The 20,952-nt window shown below is 41.2% G+C and overlaps 1 protein-coding gene across 1 annotated transcript; it reads right to left on the bottom strand.

Moving 5' to 3' along the window:
* Window positions 1-273: 273 nt before the first annotated feature.
* LOC135464052 (receptor-type guanylate cyclase gcy-4-like) lies at window positions 274-18,862 on the bottom strand. Its single transcript, XM_064741527.1, has 10 exons — window positions 18,745-18,862; window positions 17,333-17,763; window positions 16,622-16,789; window positions 11,955-12,454; window positions 7,904-8,196; window positions 6,632-6,769; window positions 6,324-6,422; window positions 5,488-5,579; window positions 3,068-3,215; window positions 274-428 (listed from the first exon to the last, which is right to left on the bottom strand). The coding sequence occupies exons 1-10, from the start codon at window positions 18,860-18,862 to the stop codon at window positions 274-276; spliced, it is 2,142 nt and encodes a 713-aa protein (XP_064597597.1).
* Window positions 18,863-20,952: the final 2,090 nt, after the last annotated feature.

Here is a 20,952-nt window from a genome sequence, read left to right as displayed (position 1 = left end):
AGTCTTCTATGGTAGGCCATATCACACCGTGCGTATTCAGAAATGAAAAACATGCGTTTTATGTATCCTTAAACGTAACTTGGGTAGTATTCACGCTCTATAGATGCTAACTAGGGGTCTTTTATCAATTAAAACTATGCTACAAATGATGGGAAAATTATTGACACCTTCAATACTATATAACATTGAGAAGATCAAGCAAAGTAAAAGTGATCTCAGTAAACCACATTGCTAGGTGACTTAACAGAGCGAGAGCATCCCGACAAAGTCTGTTCACTTGTGATCATGCCAGCGTTTACCTGGACCCTGGTCGTACTCGAACAGAGCCTCGTGTAACACGTGTGTACCGTCATTAGCACTGATTCGTCGTTGAGTCGCTGTTTTGGCATTCACAGAAACTGGCTTGATTTCCGCAGGTATGGCTGAAACTGTAACAAAAACAGAAGATATATGCACTTTGTGCATTGTCTGAGAGCTATGTAATATAAATAAATGTGCATACCTGAGGTTAAAAAACGACATGAGGAAGATGAACATATCTGAAACACAAACTTAAAGTAATTTTGTCGAGTTAGCTATATCCACAAAATTGTTGGCATATTGCGTATCTAAACGAAACTAGTGATCTATCCTGTGTAGAGTGCAGCAAAAACAACAACACTTTAACTTTTATCGTTTTTGCCCCCAAATTAACTCTAAAACTTCTGATAACTTTAGGGATAAGGTACTGTTTCGAATATCGTTTTGTTTTTGGAAGAAATGCAATGCAATGTATTCCAAACTGAGTTAAAATAATTAATTGAACTGTGTGTTTTAATCAAGTCGTCAGGTTTACTGGTCACATGTAATATTCATTCGGGCTGTGCAGTCTAAACATCCGCACGCATGTGCCCATCTCTGCATGAACGATTGTAGCCGAAAAACATGCGCAATTCGAAACGCAAGGTGGTGGGGGGGGGGGGGGGGGGGGTGATATTGGAACATGGTCACGTCTCAGAAGAATCACCGGGGGTGGTAGATCTAGGGTCAATCCTAGGTCGAGTCACACCTAAGAATTTAAAAGAGGAAGTCGTATCTTCCTCGCTTGGAGTTCAGCATGAAAGGGACAGTGCAACCACTGGCTGACCTGTATCAGTATAACGGCTCAGGCGGGGCGGTTACTTGCCTTCGGTAAGGGGTCTCAGTGAAGCAGCACAAAATAAAAGAGCGGTGGGAAATTCGTCCGGCAACAAGAGGCACATTACATGCACTCTAAGGATTCCTTCGTCGTCTTATGACTGAAAAATTGTTAAGTACGACGTTAAAACCCCAAGCACTCACTCACTCACTCACTCACTCAGAAGCATCACATTCCTATGTGCCAACACTTGCACGGACGCTCATCCCTGCCTGCTTACATACTGCTTGAAAACGTCATACAGGGGAGATAACCAAGGCTTTTTAGTAAATTATCACACGTTTGAAGACATGTACTGTGCTCAAAAACGTTCCCCCTCACATTTATTAAAACAGGTTTCCTGAGTAAAAAGAGAATTGTAAATAATGTCAAGATGGACACTTTAAAAAGCAGAAAAAATACAAACCTGTCAACCATGTCATATATGCATATAAATGTGATGACGGCACACCATTTTGAGTAACTCCAGATCAGTGACGTCTATTAGGTAACACTGACTTTTTTACCTATATTTAATTAAGCCATGGTGCAAGGGGCGTGTAAATTGCTACAATTTCAGCATTTGTTTGAGAAGTTAAAATAAAACCTTAACTGAGGTAAACTGAGGCATTTCACCTACTACGTCTGACCATTTGCCAACTACGACACTGTCGACGCAGCTCTTGATGTACTCTCTTTACTGTAAGTCTATTATATTAATCTTGGCTGAAATTTTCTTTGAAAAATATCTGTCAAAAGAAAACTCAATATACTGAAATTAGGCTACAAAAGAAAGCTCAATACACCGAAATTGGGCGTAAGGGGCGGTACATGCTATGTAAGGAGTATGGTTTGCAGGTAACCAGAAGCTGATCACCTGCTATCACGTCATCACTTTATGTGTAATCATCACGTAACAAAGACTTAATATCCGTCGCTAATTGTGCTTATGAAGACAAGTATCAGCTGAAGCGCTGTGCTGAAGTTATGTTTGCCGCAAGTCGTGGTCTAGGACACTTGTGACCTAGTAAGTAAAAGGGTAAAGTGTTGTTTTAATGTTCTCCTGCGTAAATAAACACGCGTAGTGTAGAGTGACCATACCATATCGGAAAACGACATTTTCTTTTTCTCATATATGGGCTGTTTTTCCTTTTAAAGTTTCGCGCCACCAGGTGGCGTACCAAAATTTTCATCTTGCCATCACCATCTGTAAATGAAACGCCGTCTAGCGCTGGATTAGCTATAGTTTCCCAGAGATCCGCCTTGCCATAACCATTGCCAAAAATTCGACTTGCCATAACCATCAACCAAGGTTCGCCCTGTCACAACCATAGCTCTGCGAGAAACGCATCTTCGTCCTGAAGTTAACGACAATTCGCCTTTCCACAACCATCGAGCGGATATATGCATATGGTTACAGTTACCTCGTTATACCTGTATACACGTATTGTCAATATATTACACGCATCCAACGGTATATATTCCAACTTTCTAGTCACGCGCCAGATAGTAGGTGTATAATATTTTTCTGACTGTATTTGATATCGAGATAGATGCATAACATTTATTTATTTATTTGATTGGTGTTTTACGCCGTACCCAAGAATATTTCACTTATACGACGGCGGCCAGTATCATGGTGGGTGGAAACCGGGGAGAGCCCGGGGGAAACCCACGACCATCCGCAGGCAGCTGGCAGACCTTACCACGTACGACCGGAGAGGAAGCCAGCATGAGCTGGACTAGAACTTACAGCGACCGCATTGGTGAGAGACTCTGGGTCATTACACTGAGATACATAACAATCTCCTTTTGAAATATAAGAATATATAACATAATGTACTATATATAATTATACAGAGCCACTCCTTAACCAAACTAAGGAAAAAGTTAAACAAGAAATAGATTTACCCTTTTTCCTGGGTTCATCGTTGTCCAGTTCAGAAAAATCTGATCCCGAAGGTGTTGCAGCTCGAGCTTTAAGATTCATTCCCACTCGTCCCGTCAGCCAATATGTGCGCAGGTTGTTTTTCAGAGATGCGCTTAGCGATGGGTCCTTCTGCAAGAGAGAGAAACTAAGAAATTGATTGCTTTTTTCAATAGGTGTTTGAAGTAACTTCTATTACATATTTACCCAATTCACGTAAGAGGCCAGATTTCACCGATTTGCCAACTAGCATACTGTTGCTCCTCTGGTTTTACTCGCCGTCGTTTTATTTTATTTTATACTCATGTAGAAGTTGAGTATTTATTCATGGCCATAGCTAATTAAGCTCAAGGAAAGGGTGGCTCTGTATGAATAGGCTGTGACTAGAGGAACTGTTGTGTCGTATGTCATAACCGGTGGAATGTCGAAGTTTTCTGGGCTTACTCTTGATTAGACCATCCAAAACTCGTATTACCTCGCGCTGCATTCCAAATGCAATTGTACGGCCATGACCTGAATGAACTTGGATCTCCCATGCAGTGTTGTTTTTGTATTTGCAGTTTGTAGCTTTCTCTTCATCTCTTATAATCAACGTTGGTGTCTTTATTTCTAACAAAACAGTGCGGGTGCCTTTCTCCCTAACAAAATCGTCTTTATTCAAACTAACAAATCTCGTTCGTCATCTCTAACAAACAACGTCGACGTCTTTAACTCTGTAATAGTTGGCACCTTCAATCTCAAGAAAGACAGTCGGGGTCTTCATCGTTTATTAACGAAATCGACGCCTGTATCTCTGTTCATCTTGTTTTATATCGTTTCAGAACACATAAACGATATTGCACCACTATGTTATTTCAGTATAAAATTCTTAAAAGCAGATGATGCGGCAGGTGTTTATAAAACACATATCCCACCGTTGTCCAGTTATGGGAATATAACATCTGCGTAAATTCATTTGACATCATTTGAAATTGCTCAAAATCTCTAAAACGTTAGGGCGAAGTCATATAATGTTTATGAAATCCCATGCAAAATATCAACACCGTGTTATAAAAATGTTACGCATAGTTCACTCCTGCAAATTAATTAGCTCTGAGAAATCCTGTTCAAAATTAAACAAACAGAAATTTCTTTAAATATAAAAAGTCTGTAATACCATGCTAAAGTGGAAAAAAAGTCAACCAAGAAACTGTTTCAATTATGTAATATCTATGGAGATAGTGAGTGAGTGATTGATTAAGGTTTAACGTCATACTTAACAATTTTTCAGTCTTATGAAGACGACGGAATCTGGAGAGTGCATGTGCGTGTAATATGCCTCCTTGTTGCAGGGCGGATTTCCACCGCTCTTTCATTTAGTGCTGCTTCACTGGGACGCCTTACCGAAGGCAAGTAAGCCGCCCCGATACTCGTTGCATTGTCCCCTTCATGGTGAAAGTTACAACGTTCTCTTTTGAGGCCTTATGTGTGACTCGGCCCAGGATTGACCCTGGATCAACACTCCCCGAAGCGGACGCTCTACCACTGTCCTATCCGGGCCGGTAGCTATGGAGATAATACTGCATCAGCGAGCTATGTTAATAAGTTGATAGATTAATTTATTTATTTCTGTTTATACGCTGTACTCAAGAATACGTAACTTATACGACGACAGTCAGCATTGTGGTAGGAGGAAACCGGGAAGAGCCCGAGAGAAATTCACAACCATCCGCATGTTGCTGACGGACCTTTCTACTTACGATCGGAGAGAAAGCCAGCATGAGCTGGACTAGAAATGCGCTGCAGGTTGAGGTATCAAAGTTAGTCACGATGTGATGCATCGGTGACACCATGTCCAGAGGTGGCGGTAACCATTTTTGTAGCGTCGTCCCATCGGTTTTTATTATTGCGCTGTCGCTTAGTACTACCATGACACGATCTGGCGACACACTGATGGAACGATGGTATGGCGATGACCTTATCCAGCTTTCATAAAATGGATAAAAATGAAATGAACATCGATTCGGGACATCGTGTGACGCCATCATTGAACGTTATTTATTTATTTATTTATTATTTGATTGGTGTTTTACGCCGTACCCAAGAATATTTCACTCATACGACGGCGGCCAACATTATGGTGGGTAGAAACCGGGCACAGCCCGAGGAAAACCCACGACCATCTGCAAGTTGCTGACAGACCTTCCCAAGTACGTTCGGAGAGGAAGCCAGTATGAGCTGGACTTGAACTCACAGCGACCGCATTGGTGAGACTCCTGGGTCATTACGCTGCGCTAGCGCTAAGTAACTGAGCCACGGAGGCCCCCTCCCATCGTTGAACGATGGTATGATGATAATGACCTTATCTGGCTTCCGTACATTAGAAAAAAACTAAAGCTAACACGAGGCCAGCTGTTATACTTACACTGACGACGTCATCTTTGCGTAGCTCCAGTTGGAACCCTCCCATTTCCTGGAGAGTGTCGTATGTTGTTTGGCTGACGTGAATGCGCTTGGCTAAAAACGGTCAGTTGTCTTTTACTTGACTGATAGTTTAATGCATTTACAGATGAACACAATCTTTAAAAAACTTGTCACAATGGCGATCAGTATTACCTTTGGTAAGATTATAACCAACTTTACCATGTATGGCGTAGAGATTTCCACTTCATACTGGTAAAAGACAAGCCTTCTTCAACAAGTCGGCGCCTCCGTGGCTCAGTTGGTTAGCGCGCTGGCGCAGCCTAATGACCCAGGAGCCTCTCCCAATGCGGTCACTGTGAGTTCCTGTCCAGCTCACGCTGGCTTCCTCTCCGACCGTAAGTGGGAAGATTTCCAGCAACCTGCGGGTCTCCGTGGGTCTCCCCAGTGCGCTGTTCGGTTCCACCCACTATAATGCTGGCCGTTGTTGTATAAGTGAAATATTCTTGAGTACGGCGTAAAACACCAATCAAATAAATAAATAAATTCTTCAACACGTCAGGCGAACGCCATTGATTGCTTGTTGTCAACAAGGCCAAGACAGGCGGGAATACAGAACATTGCAGGCGTATTGAAAAGAATACAACGTGATACACAGAATCAGTTTTACCCTTTGTAATGGTTGTGTTGATTATGAATTGATTTCCTGGCTTGTTTATTTGACAGCGATTAGGTTTGGAGGTTTGGATGGTGAAAATCGGAAAGCTCGAAGGAAACCGAATTTCTGGGAATAAACTAGAGAGACTTAGAGTAATGCACAGGGTCCAGGTTGTGTCTTACCTTCTCCAAGAGATTCCATGCGGGAGGCAATAGTTACGCTTTCTCCAAACAAGCAATACCGCGGCATCTTATACCCAACGACGCCAGCAACGGCCGGGCCTGGAAATTAGAATGGTAAATAAAAAATATCGTAACAATTACAGCGTAAGACGGATTTCATATCAGAAGGCGTCTTTACGAAATATTAACCCAGAAATCCTTAGATTTCATGCACACACTGATTCCGGATTTTCACCTAATATTTTAAGTGACAAACTTATGGAGGCTTAGCATCTTTTTATTGGCTTTGCTTAGAGTGTCTAACTGACCTGTGTGAAGACCGATGCGGAGCTTGAAGTGTGTCTCCGGCAGGTGGGGGATCTCCACGCTGGTGATGTTGTTCAAGAGGTCCAGGGCCATGGTGCCGATCTCGGCTGCGTGACGTTTGCCGTTCCTATGTGGCAGGCCTGTAGAGGAGAAAAGACATTATAGGAGGGGAATAGGAAAGCTTGACTGAGTGAGTGAGTGCTTAGGGTTTAACGTCGTACTCAACAATTTTTAGTCATATGACTCCTATCCCTGCGTACTTGCTGTTTTTGGGCTTGTGTAATACATAACTCTAATCTGAAAGTGGCCGCGTAGATGGAAAAAGGACTCGTCGTACATTTTGCCTGAAGTCCAGATATCTCTCTACAAGGCAATTGTCTTTGTGGTCTTTAACACGAAAATCATGTTAGCGCCTTATATATGTAGTAAACTTCGGTCACCTTGTCATTCATATCTGTGTGCCTCAGGGATGAAAAGCCCAAATCGTTTTTACTCTCAGTGACGTTGGATTGGGGCTATTTACCACGAACCTAGCCCCTCACGGGGTTCGTCCCTATTGGTCCGAAGCATAGTCTATTACAGGTTCGACACGTTTTGGTCTCAAGAAGAGTCCATCACGTGTTCGGCCTTTTTGGTCTCCAGCCTAGTCTATCACGCGCTCGGCTCTTTTGGTCTGAAGCCTTACGTCCATTTGCCTAATGCTGCAATCGCATGAAAAAGCGCATTTCCTATTTTCAACTGGCTAATAGAAATCACGGTTTGACAATCTCACCGTTTTGAACTCGACATATTGTAACATTTCCTCGGGGGGACAAGCATTATATATGTTCAGGAGTTCGCCATCTGATATAATGTGTACTAACTCTTGTGGATCTGATGAGGTATTAGCCCATATAAAAAAGACGCAAACGCTTAATAACGAATAGTGGCACCAGTGGGGTCGTATAAGTGAAATATTCTTGAGTAGGGCGTAAAACACCAATCAAATAAATAAATAAATAGCGAATAGTTCAGCTGGCCTATTTCAGAGGGTACACCTGTTATAACATATGACATACCACTTAAGATAACATATTATGTAACATATAACAGGAGGGGCACTTGCATTATTCCGCTAAGCGACTTGGTAAACCATCTGATGAACGTTTTCGCATCTAGTTGCAGCATGTTCTTAACGATAAAAGTTCAGCTCATAGTAAAAGTCCATCCGACAACATTTCTTCAAAAACAATTCTCACCCCACAATCTCCATCGTAGGAAGTAGGTAATCTTACCAGAAGCCACCATGTAAGCGTCCCCGATGGTCTCCACCTTGTACACGTCGTACTTGTCGATCCTGTCGTCAAACAGCGTGTACAGGCTGTTCAGCATGTTAACCACTTGTACGGGAGAGCACTGAGCCGAGAGAGACGTGAAGCCAACGATGTCCGAGAAGAAGATGGTGACTTCATCAAACGTCTCAGCGGTCACTTCTTCGTTCTTCTTCAGCTGCTCAGCCACAGATTTCGGAAGCATCTGGTACAACAAGGAATTGGTCCGCTTCTGCTCCGTCTTCAGAGCCTTTGTCCTATGAACAGGATTTTATGAACAAAGACTACATCACAGAGCTACGACACTGCGTTTGTTGAGAAATGGTCACACGTAACCGATGAAATCGGGCTTGTCGGCTTACCTCAGTTAGGAATTTTTCTAACTGTTCTTGCAGTGTTGTCATAACATATACTAGAAATCATATGAAAACAAAACTAGGCCTTAAGATGTCTACACCAACAGAATCCTATGGTCTATTTCTTTTAGAGAGTTGCTTACATTAAGCTGTCTGTAAAATCAGCCATACTCACTACCAAAATTGCCATTAGTTAGTGTCACGTAACAACGCAAGCTGTACGGATTGATATGCTGAACGTCCACATCATTGCAAGGATATTGAAACTAGAACGCTTTGTCTAATTCATCATGTCCATAGATAAATAAATAAATGATTGTCCATCTTGACTGAAAGTAATAATGCATGTATTTAACAAAAAACATTAATGTTTTAACATCATTCCTTACAGTTCCTTCTTGTGCGAGTGGTGGTTTCGTGTGTCAGGACCTCACCTGCTTGTCAGCACATCGTCAGTGTGGCGGAATAACGGATTGTAAAAATGACGAAGATGGGAGAAATTGTGGTAAGCATTTACTGGACAAAGTACTAACTGAAAACTAACCATTGTTAATATTTTTGTGTGGACACACTGTGTCTGCTCACATTTAAAGTCTATTTCAAAGCTCATACTCACTGATAAGTTTAAAATTCACATTATTGCAAGGGAAATAAAGTTAGAACACTTTTTCTAATTCATAATGTTAAAATCCATAGGCTCGGTTTCGACGGCAAGAACCCATTGTCTGGGGTGTCCTCATAATTATTCAAAAACCAGTGGAATGCTGGATATTGGGCGGAGTTCAACATGTCTTGACGGCGGTCGACACCAGTTACCTAAACCGCTATCGGTTTTACTGTAAACCCTGTTTGTAACACTGACATACTTGAAATTGTTAAAACGTTCAGTATAATATAACCTTAACAAATAAATTTTATTTTAACTCTTGCAGTATGTGATCCCATGGCAGTACGGTTTTAAAGATGGACGTTGGGAAATTGTGTTATAAAACACAATATAGTCTATTCGTTGAGAGTGTAGTGTAGGCTGTGTTACTGTACGGAGTTTGTTCTAACCGCACGTTAGTGAACCTACTGTCAAACAAATTACTCGCCATGCCCATGCACCAGCATGCCACTGTTTTTTTTTAATAGTTGATAGTTAATAGTTTTGATAGTTGGCAAAACATCAAATGAAACCAGTGCAGCAATGACGTCTGTTAGTTGGCAAATAATCCAACGTTACTGGTGCAGCAATGACGTGTGATAGTTGGCAAATAATCAAATGAAACCAGTGCAGCAATGACGTCTGATAGTTGGCAAATAATCCAACGTAACTGGCGCAGCGATGACGTGTGATAGTTGGCAAATAATAAAATGAAACCGTGCAGCGAAGACGTCTGATAGTTGGCAAATAATCAACAGAAACCGGTGCAGCGATCACGTGTGACAGTTGGCAAATAATCAAATGACACCAGTGCAGCGATGATGTCTGATAGTTGGCAAATAATCCAACGTAACTGGTGCAGCGATGACGTGTGATAATTGTCAAATAATCAACAGAAACCGGTGCAGCGATGACGTCTTATAGTTGGCAAAAAATCAAATGAAACCAGTGCAGCGATGACGTGTGATAGTTGGCAAATAATCAAATGAAACCGTGCAGCGAAGACGTCTGATAGTTGGCAAATAATCAAATGAAACTGTGCAGCGATGACGTGTGATAGTTGGCAAATAATCCAATGAAACCGGTGCAGCGATGACTTGTGACAGTTGGCAAATAATCAACAGAAACCGGTGCAGCGATGACGTGTGATAGTTGGCAAATAATCAAATGAAACCGGTGAAGCGATGACTTGTGACAGTTGGCAAATAATCAAATGAAACCGGTGAAGCGATGACGTGTGATTGTTGGCAAATAATTCAATGACATCGGTGCAGTGATGACGTGTGAGAGTTCCCAAATAATGAACAGAAACCGATGCAGCGATGACATGTGATGTTGTCAAATAATCAACAGAAACCGATCCAGTGATGACGTGTGACAGTTGGCAAATAATCAGAAGAAACCGGTGAAGTGATGAAGTGTGATAGTTGGCAAATAATCCAGCGTAACCTGTGCAGCGATGACGTGACTGTTGGCAAATAATCCAATGAAACTAGTGCAGCGAAGACGTGATTGTTGGCAAATAATCCAATGAAACCGGTGCAGCGATGACGTGTGACAGTTCTCAAATAATGAACAGAAACCGGTGCAGCGATGACATGTGATGTTGTCAAATAATCAGCAGAAACCGATGCAGCGATGACGTGTGACAGTTGACAAATAATCAAATGAAACCGTGCAGCGATGACGTGTGATAGTTGGCAAATAATCCAATGAAACCGGTGCAGCGATGACGTGACATTTGGCAAATAATCAGGAGTAACCGGTGCAGCGATGACATGTGATGGTTGGCAAATAATCAAAAGTAACCGGTGCAGCGTCGACATGTGATTGTTGGCAAATAATCAAAAGTAACCGATGCAGCGATGGCATGTGATTGTTGGCAAATAATCAAAAGTAACCGATGCAGCGATGACGTGTGACAGTTGGCAAATAATCAACAGAATCCAGTGCAGCGATGACGTGTGATTGTTGGCAAATAGTCAGCAGTAACCGGTGCAGCGATGACGTGTGACAGTTGGCAAATAATCAAAAGTAACCGGTGCAGCGATGACGTGTGATTGTTGGCAAATAGTCAAAAGTAACCGGTGAAATCCGGTCTGTTTTCAGTTTATCTCATATAGGGCTTGTTTTATCTGTTCCTCTAAATGCGTAAACATTGCAACTTAAACGCCATCTAGTACCATTGTTTTAGCCGAATTAGGTAAAAAATATATGCACGGATGTTAAATACAATTTATTAAACGATAGTGTTATAGAAATACTTTGTTGCCATCACACTTAATATTAATCACATGAGATCAATACACCGTGACCAGAAATTGTTTTTACGATTTTGTGTGTGCGATATTTCCACAGAAATCCCAGTCTATGGCTGAATGAAAATCACTTTTCTACAGTCTTCAAAAAGAATTTACATTAAAGAAAACAATAATGCACTACAGCACATTTTTTACCATGGATATGAGGGAAATGCGGTTATTGACCTGGAAAGCGGGTATATTAATGACTGTTTCGACGCATTTATTCCTACCATTTAAGCACTGACACCAACAGTTAGAATAAACCCTGACTGGGGTAAACTGAAAAGGGGCCGGATTTAGTAGGCTTCACCATTTGCCAACTATCACACCGTCGTTGCTCCTCTGGTTTTACTCTATATTGTAAGTTTAAAGCGTCATATCTAGGTCAAGTATTTCTGACCCAAAGAATAAAGTTATAGATCTTATGCAACACAACTACCAATCAATGCGTGAAAACAGATATCCGTATACCTGCCGTCAACCAAACTGGGCGATCGTCTCAAGTTTAATTTCCAATACAACGAAGACGAAGAAAGTAACTAAAGAACGAAATCAGGACACCATAAATGTGACGTAATGGACGCCTTCTGTCCTGTTCGGTCTTTAGAAAATCTGTTAACAGAAGTTAATCTAACAAAGGTGACCCAAATTTGGTGTTAGGTTAACCCAGTTTGTTTGAGACAGTAAAATGTGTTATCAGCCGATCTTACCTGTCGGCTAGGGAGATTGAGTAACGTTGCATCTCGGTGGTCAAAGAGTAGACTCCCTGCATGATGAGAGGACACATCATCAGAACTAATCCAAAAACCACGGCAATGACAATCATCTTCGTCAGGTCCTCCTCATCACGCTCATCTAGCTTCAGGCTGATTTTATTCACCAGAGCCTTCTGTGTCTCCAGTAGGACATCCTGGTAGACTGACATTTTGTCGAACCAGCTCTCAGCCTCTTGTATAGAAGCGTTCCGGACCAAGGAACCGTTCAGACGAAGGTCTATTCTTAGATCATGCAGGTCTGTGAGAAAGGACTGGTTTTTTTCCACAAGAGAATCGAAGATGTCGCCTGCGATACTGGAGAAAAGCCTAGCGGAAGAGAAGGAGGCGTTGGCGACGTCTTGACTCTGAGCGAACCATAAGTAGTCTTCAAACGTGGGGAAGCCACCACGAGCCAAGCAGATGGCGCCAAGGGCACGTTCGAGTCCCAACGATTCCTTATAGATAAAAATATAAGAATATTAGAATTGCAAAGACAACAATATAGGTACAGCGACCCACCTAAAGCTCGCAAGTAAAATTTCATCCAAAGACCATCACCCATTAAACAGAAAAAGATGGTTTAAGTTTACCAATAAAATTCAAAATGGCTGCTAAATCACGTGAAGGGCCAAACAAGACAAAACGTCAAAAGCTGCTTCATGTATTCGTTATTGCCAAGTTGTTTTTCTACCTTTACCGGTTTTGGAGATATTACAATTTTACGAGCTGACTATGAATAAAAATAACATGTATTTCAACGCATTTAAATGGCAAAACTACACACTGCAGGGAAAAATTGAAACCACGGTTGTCCTCAACCTGCCAGACTACATTTAATTGCTATCTAGTTTTTTCAAAATTCAGCCACATGTCATCACGCGGCTAAAACGGTCAACAGCGAGCTTCCACATTTCCCGACCGATTTGCATAAAATTTTCAATCCTGATACCCCCAGTAGTCTTGTACATGCATATCAATTTTCAATGCAATCGATTTGAAACTTTTATTCGTAATGGTTTTCTTAATAATGAACATGTGGTGTCCATATTTTTCGACCTTGAAAAGGCCTACGACACCACATGGAAATATTGTATTCTAAAAGACCTTTTAATTATGGGATTAAAGGGCCGCTTACCTTTATTTATATCTCAATTTTTATCTGATCGTAATTTTGAAGTACGGGTGGGGTCCGCTCTCTCTGACTCTCATGAGCAGGAGATGGGAGTACCCCAGGGCAGTATCCTTTCACCAACACTGTTTAGCATAAAAATTAATAGTTTGGCTAAAACACTGAGATATGGCACTAAGGGTTCATTATATTAAATGAGCAGTTGCTAATGGTTTATGATTTTCTACGTCTATAACCGTCGGTATGCATTTTTGTAATAAACGGAATTTCCATCTCGGCCCTGAACTTATATTTTATGGTGAACCAGTGAAAATTGTTGGAGAAAATAATTTTTAGGAGTTACATTTGATAGGAAATTATCTTTTATACCTCATATAAAAATGCTTAAAGCTAAATGTGCAAAGGCTCTCGATATAATTAAGATCGTGCGTAGCACCGATTGGAGCGCTGACCGATCTGTTTTACTTAATTTATATTTTTCTCTGGTGAGGTCTGAATTGGACTATGGATTCATCATTTACAGTTCCGCTAGGAAGTCGTACATTAAAATGTTGGATCCGGTCCACCACCAAGGTTTCAGGCTGAGCCAGAGTGCTTTCAGAACCTCTCCAGTAGAGAGTTTATACGAAGAAGCTAACGAGCGTGCAACTGTCTTAGAACAGCGGGTCACCTCCCTTCGTCTTCCATCCTCATCTTCAATCTTTTCTGCAGAGGCCAAGGCTATACTTCTAGCGCTATCATGTGTTTCTTCTGGGCATGACCAGAAGACTGTGATATGCAGTAACTCGCTTGTTTGTCTTTTGGCAATTGAAAATAAAAAATTTAAAAATCCGTCTATCCTTCATATTTTAGCAATACATAGAAAACTAATTAGAAGAGGTAGAGATATTATATTCTTTTGGATACCAAGTCATACTGGTATCGATGGAAACACAGTCGCAGCCAGAGAGGCGAAAGCTGCCCTCAATAAACCCATATCTCAGATTAAAATCCCGTATACTGATTTTAAGTCTACTATTCTTAAATATTTTCGTCGCCTTGGCATGGTGAATGGGACTTGCAGATCCACAACAAACTGCATGCCATCCATCCTGTCATTGGCTACAATGCCTATACTTGTCAAATGTCTCGCAGAGACCAAGTAGTTTTAACAAGATGCCGTATTGGGCATTCTCGTCTAACACACAATGTTATCCTGGAAGGGAGCAGTGCTCCTGAGTGTGTTGGATGTAGCTCCCAATACGGCATCAAACATATCTTTGTTGACTGTAGACTTTGCTTATATTTGGCAAAGATTCTACACGGTCAAGTCTATATTTGACTTATTTGACAGCGTCGCTGGCGATGCTTACTTAAAATATATAGGTTTATATTATAAGATATAACTCTTCTTACATTATTTCTTTTTTATATATATACACATTAGAATTTTAAAAAATGTTTGTGGTTTTCAAGTTTTAACGGAGGTTTGGTTTTTTTAACGGGTTTTAAACACGTCTGTCCTTTTTATTTGATTTATATGTTCACATGCTCTTCTTGGAAACCCTATACTGATTTAGAGATTAAACCATGTTCTCGCCACGATATGGCTGAAAACTTGCCGATCTGGCGTAAAGAAATAATCATTCATTCATTCATTCATTCAATGCAATCGGATCAGCAGTTCTGGAGAAGTTTTTTGTTAGATTTTCATACGGTTCCAATATGGCCGAAAAGTGGGTCCCAGGTGGGCAAAGTTTTATACTCCAGCAGGTAGCCCAAGCAATTTGGTCATGAACATGTGAAGAAAGTTAACAGCTGTGACATGATTTTTTTTTCCTAAACGAAAAACAAAACAACCCAGTAGTCAGAGAAGAAGAAAAATAATCTGAGCGAGAAAAATAGTCTTCAGAAAGATTTATTTATTTATTTGATTGGTGTTTTACACCGTACTCAAGAATATTTCACTTATACGACGGCGGCCAGCATTATGGTGGGTGGAAACCAGGAACAGCCCGGGGGAACCCACGACCATCCGCAGGTTGCTGGCAGACCTTACGGCCGGAGAGGAAGCCAGCATGAGCTGGACTTGAACTCACAGCGACCGCATTGGTGAGAGGCTCCTGGGTCATTAGGCTGCGCTAGCGCGCTAACCGACTGAGCCACGGAGGGCGCTCTTCAGAAAGAAGCTTGGAAAACTAATACTCCGAAAGAAAGCAATAGATGTCCCACAGGACCGCCTGCGTGCACGCCTAACAAAGACTTACAGCAGAGAGTAAAACCAGAGCAGCGCCGACAACGTGATATTTAGCAAATGGTCACACGTAACCGATGAAATACGGCTTACACAAATAGCAAATTACACCTATTAGCACCATGGCTTAAGCAGAATAAGGTAAAAAAGAATTCACTGATGCAATTCGATATACGTCACTAGTCTAAAATTGCTCACCACATTTAACATACAATAACCTTAAAACAATGCAAAGGGAGCACACACGAGTTTCACGGATGTTTTAGAGGACACTCTGGCACCAGTTTGTTTATCTTTACAGCCGAAGTTTCTTCACGAGAGACGTTTATGGAGATGATAAGCAAAACGCTTTCTAGTTCCAAAGATCGTTAGGCGTCATGATGAAATATAATTGTCATAATGTCACATTAATCTATTACCCATCCAAACCCACGTAAACTATTACCCATGCAAACCCTTGTAATCTATTACCCATCCAAACCCACGTAAACTATTACCCATGCAAACCCTTGTAATCTATTACCCATCCAAACCCACGTAAACTATTACCCATGCAAACCCACTTTTGGAGGGTCACATGACCTTGAACGTATCTTGAGCGTCTTTCGCCGCAGGAATTTTGGATAACAATTGTTGCTCGTGCGCGGGTAACCGATATTCCAAATGATATGAAACCAGGATCTAAAAATCCGATTTTCGACAACATGTATTGCCCGTGTGCGTTAGGCTTAAGATACATCATGCTATTCCTGGTAGTTACAAACTGTACTGGACCCATTTATTTGAAAGTGTATTAGCTAATACTGGTATTAAGTTATATTTTATATGTAAAGTTTTATTCAAACTGAGCAGCCAATACAGTTCTCCCTCCTCAGATTGTAATATTAGCAGTTTTAGTTAGTATTTAATATAATGCTACAGATTTTTTTAGGCTAAGTACAAAAATTGAAGACTTGGCTTAAGGATAACTATGGTATTAAGTCTTAAACCAGTTTTGAACAACAGGGCCCCAGACAATCTGACGTTTGTGGAAGACCACTGGACGTCCACAATGTGGGGAAAGTTCGTCTGTGACTTGCCAAATGTCTGTGGTTTGTACCTAATATTCACTTCCATGGTACGATTGAAACATTCTCCACTATGGCGTGAAACAACAAATCAGATAAGAAAAAAATAAATATATCACATTGCGTACGATAGTGCCACAATATAAGACCTATAAAATCGCACGGCCTCACATAGCATCGTGTAGGATCATACCTGCTCGTATGGGATGATGTTAGATCGTACAGGGTTGCGATAGATACTGACCTTGGCGTCCGTGATTTCTAGGAAAGCCACCAGACTTCTCCAGACAGTCCCGGAACGAGCCTCGGAGATCGAGTCGTACAGCCACTCCACGAATATCAGGATGTCGCTGGTATAATGCTGCAGGACATAAGATAGGATGACAAGATACACGGGGATAAACTAGGCAGGTCGTAGCTATAATATACACAATAGACATGACATAGACACAGGAAACGTGACACGGAGATAATAAACGTAACACAGCAGACGTAGAATATATAAACTACTCATAACATCGATATAATACAGCAAGAATCAATAGCTTGTGTCGTCAACAGAGCCGGACAATGGCATCAATATAAATCAGGTCCAAAAAGTTTCTAAAATATTAGCATATTATTGGATTCAGTTTGCAAGAAAATGGCGGTTTCTTTTATTCTTCTCTCTTTCGAATAGATAGAGCTTCTTTCTCTTTTATATTACATATTTGCTGGCATACTGTAGCATCTGACTGTTTGAACGTGTCACACCTCGTCACCTGACAGGACCACACTAAAGTATTCAGCACGAAAGTCTTCTTAGCAGCATCCAGTTTACAATGCATAAATTCTGACATGAAATCAGATAACAGATATAGCTTATGTTCATACGTGAAATGACGGATATAGCTTATGTTCATACTTGAAGCTCATCTGTCACCGATTGGTTGATGGTGTCCAATCGATACCGGTGCTGGTTTAGAAACACCTGAAACTTTTCCTTCTTCTGGAACTGTTTGAGGTCGTTGTTGTCGGTTTTTGGCCATTGGTCCAATTGCTCAAGTACTAGGTCGGTGGCCGTGTATGCTTGAAGCAGCTTGAGTTTCGTTTCCGGTCCAATTGCGCTTATATAGAGGGCGCTCTGGTCGCGTTCCCTCTGTAACTGGTGAATGAGCGTTCCGAGCTGGGTGCTGAATCGGAGACTATCACGTATCGATGTGGCTTCCAGGTAGCCCTGCAATGTGGTGGCGAACGTGTTCGCCGTCATGCCGATTAGTATCACAATCGGAACACACACCACGGAAAATATGCGAAAAATTTGTTTCCGTTTGCCAGAGGCTGTGATGGGGTTACCTGTGGAACAGAAAACATGGGCACACTGAAGAGTGTATTGGTAAATTTATTGACTGTTATGTGTGATTTTAAAGTCAAAAAGCTATACTGATAAGTAACCGAATTCATGCTCAGGTGAGCAAAATGGACTTCCGGTCTGGCAGATCGCCAACCTTTCCTGACTGCCTTCAGATTTACCTAACTAAACGTTAGGAACCTATCACTTGAAAGTTCCAACCGTTTTTATGTGTTCCTAATATAACGGTATAAGCCGATCACCAACCTTTACGTGAACCGAACACAATGTTATAAAGCGCCAACCCATATGAACATAACGTTATCAGAGTATCAACATTCACCTGTACCTAACGCAACGTTGTCAGAGGATCAACATTCACCTGTACCTCAGGTAACGTTATCGAACAATCAACATTCACCTGTACCTAACATAACGTTATCGGAGAATCAACATTCACCTGTACCTAACGTTACGTTATCGGAAAATCAACATTCACCTGTACCTAACGTAACGTTATCGGAGAATCAACATTCACCTGTACCTAACATAACTTTATCAGAGTATCAACATTCACCTGGACCTAACGTAACGTTATCGGAGAATCAACATTCACCTGTACCTAACATAACGTTATCGGAGAATCAACATTCACCTGTACCTAACGTAACGTTATCGGAAAATCAACATTCACCTGTACCTAACGTAACGTTATCGGAGAATCAACATTCACCTGGACCTAACATAACGTTATCAGAATATCAACATTCACCTGGACCTAACGTAACGTTATCGGAGAATCAACATTCACCTGTACCTAACGTAACGTTATCGGAAAATCAACATTCACCTGTACCTAACGTGACGTTATCAGAGAATCAACATTCACCTGTACCTAACATAACGTTATCAGAGAATCATCATTCACATGGACCTAACGTAACGTTATCACAGTATCAACATTCCGTTACAAGCCTATGACCTACCTCTACAGACGGCCGTTAGTCCACTCTCTCCTGGTCGGATGTTTAACATTTCCATGATTGTCGTGTCGAGCTGGGAGCGGGTGAGACTGATTTCAGAGGTCATGACGGACGCAGACATCTTCGGGGAGACTTGGGTAGGAAATACCCGGTTTCCTTTGGGATTCTTCATCTTTAATGGCGTTAGCTTTCACCTGTATTCGGACAAAGAAAGGCGTTCATCATAACACAGATAAATGGGATATAGCTGCAATACTACGAATGTGACGTTAGGCCATAATCATACATTCCACGTGTCTGTACGTTTCCTGGGCCTTCATCATTTATCCAATCAACCGCATGTGCGAATCCGATGGAAACAATCAAATATTGAACACGCCTTCCATTACGTTTTATCAGAGTTAAAAACTAACAATGATAATAAATAAAGTGAGACGTATGTTAACAGACTTGTTGAGTATAACGTTATACAACATATATATATATATATATATATATATATATATATATATATATATATATATATATATATATATATATATGTTATATATGTTAACATCATATCGACTTCGTTTGTTGAGTGATTCGAATATCTTTGTAAACTGTGTGAATTACCAGGTACTATGAAACACAACTGTAGGCAAAATACTTCATTTTGGTGAACAAAAGTGTACACGAGTGCTGTATTGTCGCCACGGCAATGGTACTTCAGGCTATTTAAGCGCCTTGAGGTGTATGGCGTGTTGTCATATGACCGCAATGATACTTCAGGCTACTTAAGCGCCTTGAGGTGTATGGCGTGTTGACATTTTGACCAATTTCATGAAACAAACATTAGCATCCAGTTTTAGCTACAGGTTCTAGCTATAAAGATTATAACCTGTTAAAACAGTATGTTCCCAGGAGGGTTTCTGAGAAACGTAATAATCACATTAAATCCGCAAAAAACAATACATTTTTGCCCTCGCCAATCTCCGGGCAATCGCCAGGAACGTCTCATCGAGTGACGTCATGGATGGCCAACCCGAGTCTAGGTGGCCTGAATAGCCTGAGGTGGGTTCATTCTACTCAGAAGTAAATATGACGCCGTATCAATTTGAACCCATAGTGAAGGACCTGTAGTTCCGAATTATGACACTGACATATCCGGCCAGATTTCACTTTCCGATTTTTCAGATGTTGAATTTGATCTCACATTTCTGTGACATACTGTAAGAGAAAATGGTTGCTGTAAAGGATCTGGTACGGTAAAGTGGAGAATCGGCCCAAGTTCAAAACACTGTGCACCTCAAGAAGCGAAACTCACTATAGCTGTGGCTGATAGATGCCCATAGTGCCACTTCCTTTTTCAGTTCAGTTTTACTCCTTTTTTCGAACTCTTTCCAAGATGACACCTGTTCTCCGCACTAACTTCGTTAGGTCACTCTGTTGTGGAGGATGCATTAAAGGTTCTGGCGGATTTTAGACAAATCTGAAGTATCTCTTTTATGGTCGTATAACTTTTATGGGCGCTTAAGCCAAGTTTTATACTTCTGATAGAAAAGGGACCTGGTATGATAAGGTCGGGGAATCGGCCCCAGCGCAAGAAACCGTGCACCTCAAGAAGCGAAACTGACTATAGCTGTGAGTGACAAACGCGCAAGGATACTTCTTATCCTTATTTGGCAAGCATGTGACTGATGACCGCTTCTCTCTTGTGTGCTACTGGCTTTATTTCCTATTTGTATAATTTCTTACATACATTTGTGTTTGGGAGCTAGTGTTAAACCTTGTTTTGGAAATGGATCTTGCGATTATCGACTTGGAACGCCCTTTACGGACTACGAATAGTATACGAATGTCGAACATGACGCTTATATTTATAAAGCCCCAAAACAGACATTGAATCAATGTATGGGTCGTAAACTGGAAAAATGGTAGCCCGCTCGAGTCACACTGAAATATATATATTTTTTGGCATTGGACTCTGTAGAACGATGGGAAAATCACTGCACCACAAATACAACTTTCTGAAACATTGCTGAGCTCGCAGTTAAGCACCAATCAGTTAAATAAATATGTAAGCCTATTATTTTCAGGCTTATACTTCCGCTGCGCGTAACATGTTAGTCATAGCCAGAGGACCGAATGTGCTTTCAACCAGAATTCACGTCTGATTTCGTTAAAGTTGCCACACATTACGTAATACCTCAGTTTATCCGTTTTAATTCA

This window comes from Liolophura sinensis, chromosome 3, assembly GCF_032854445.1.
Source record: "Liolophura sinensis isolate JHLJ2023 chromosome 3, CUHK_Ljap_v2, whole genome shotgun sequence".
NCBI lineage: Eukaryota > Metazoa > Mollusca > Polyplacophora > Chitonida > Chitonidae > Liolophura > Liolophura sinensis.
This window is presented reverse-complemented; position numbering and strand designations above follow the sequence as displayed.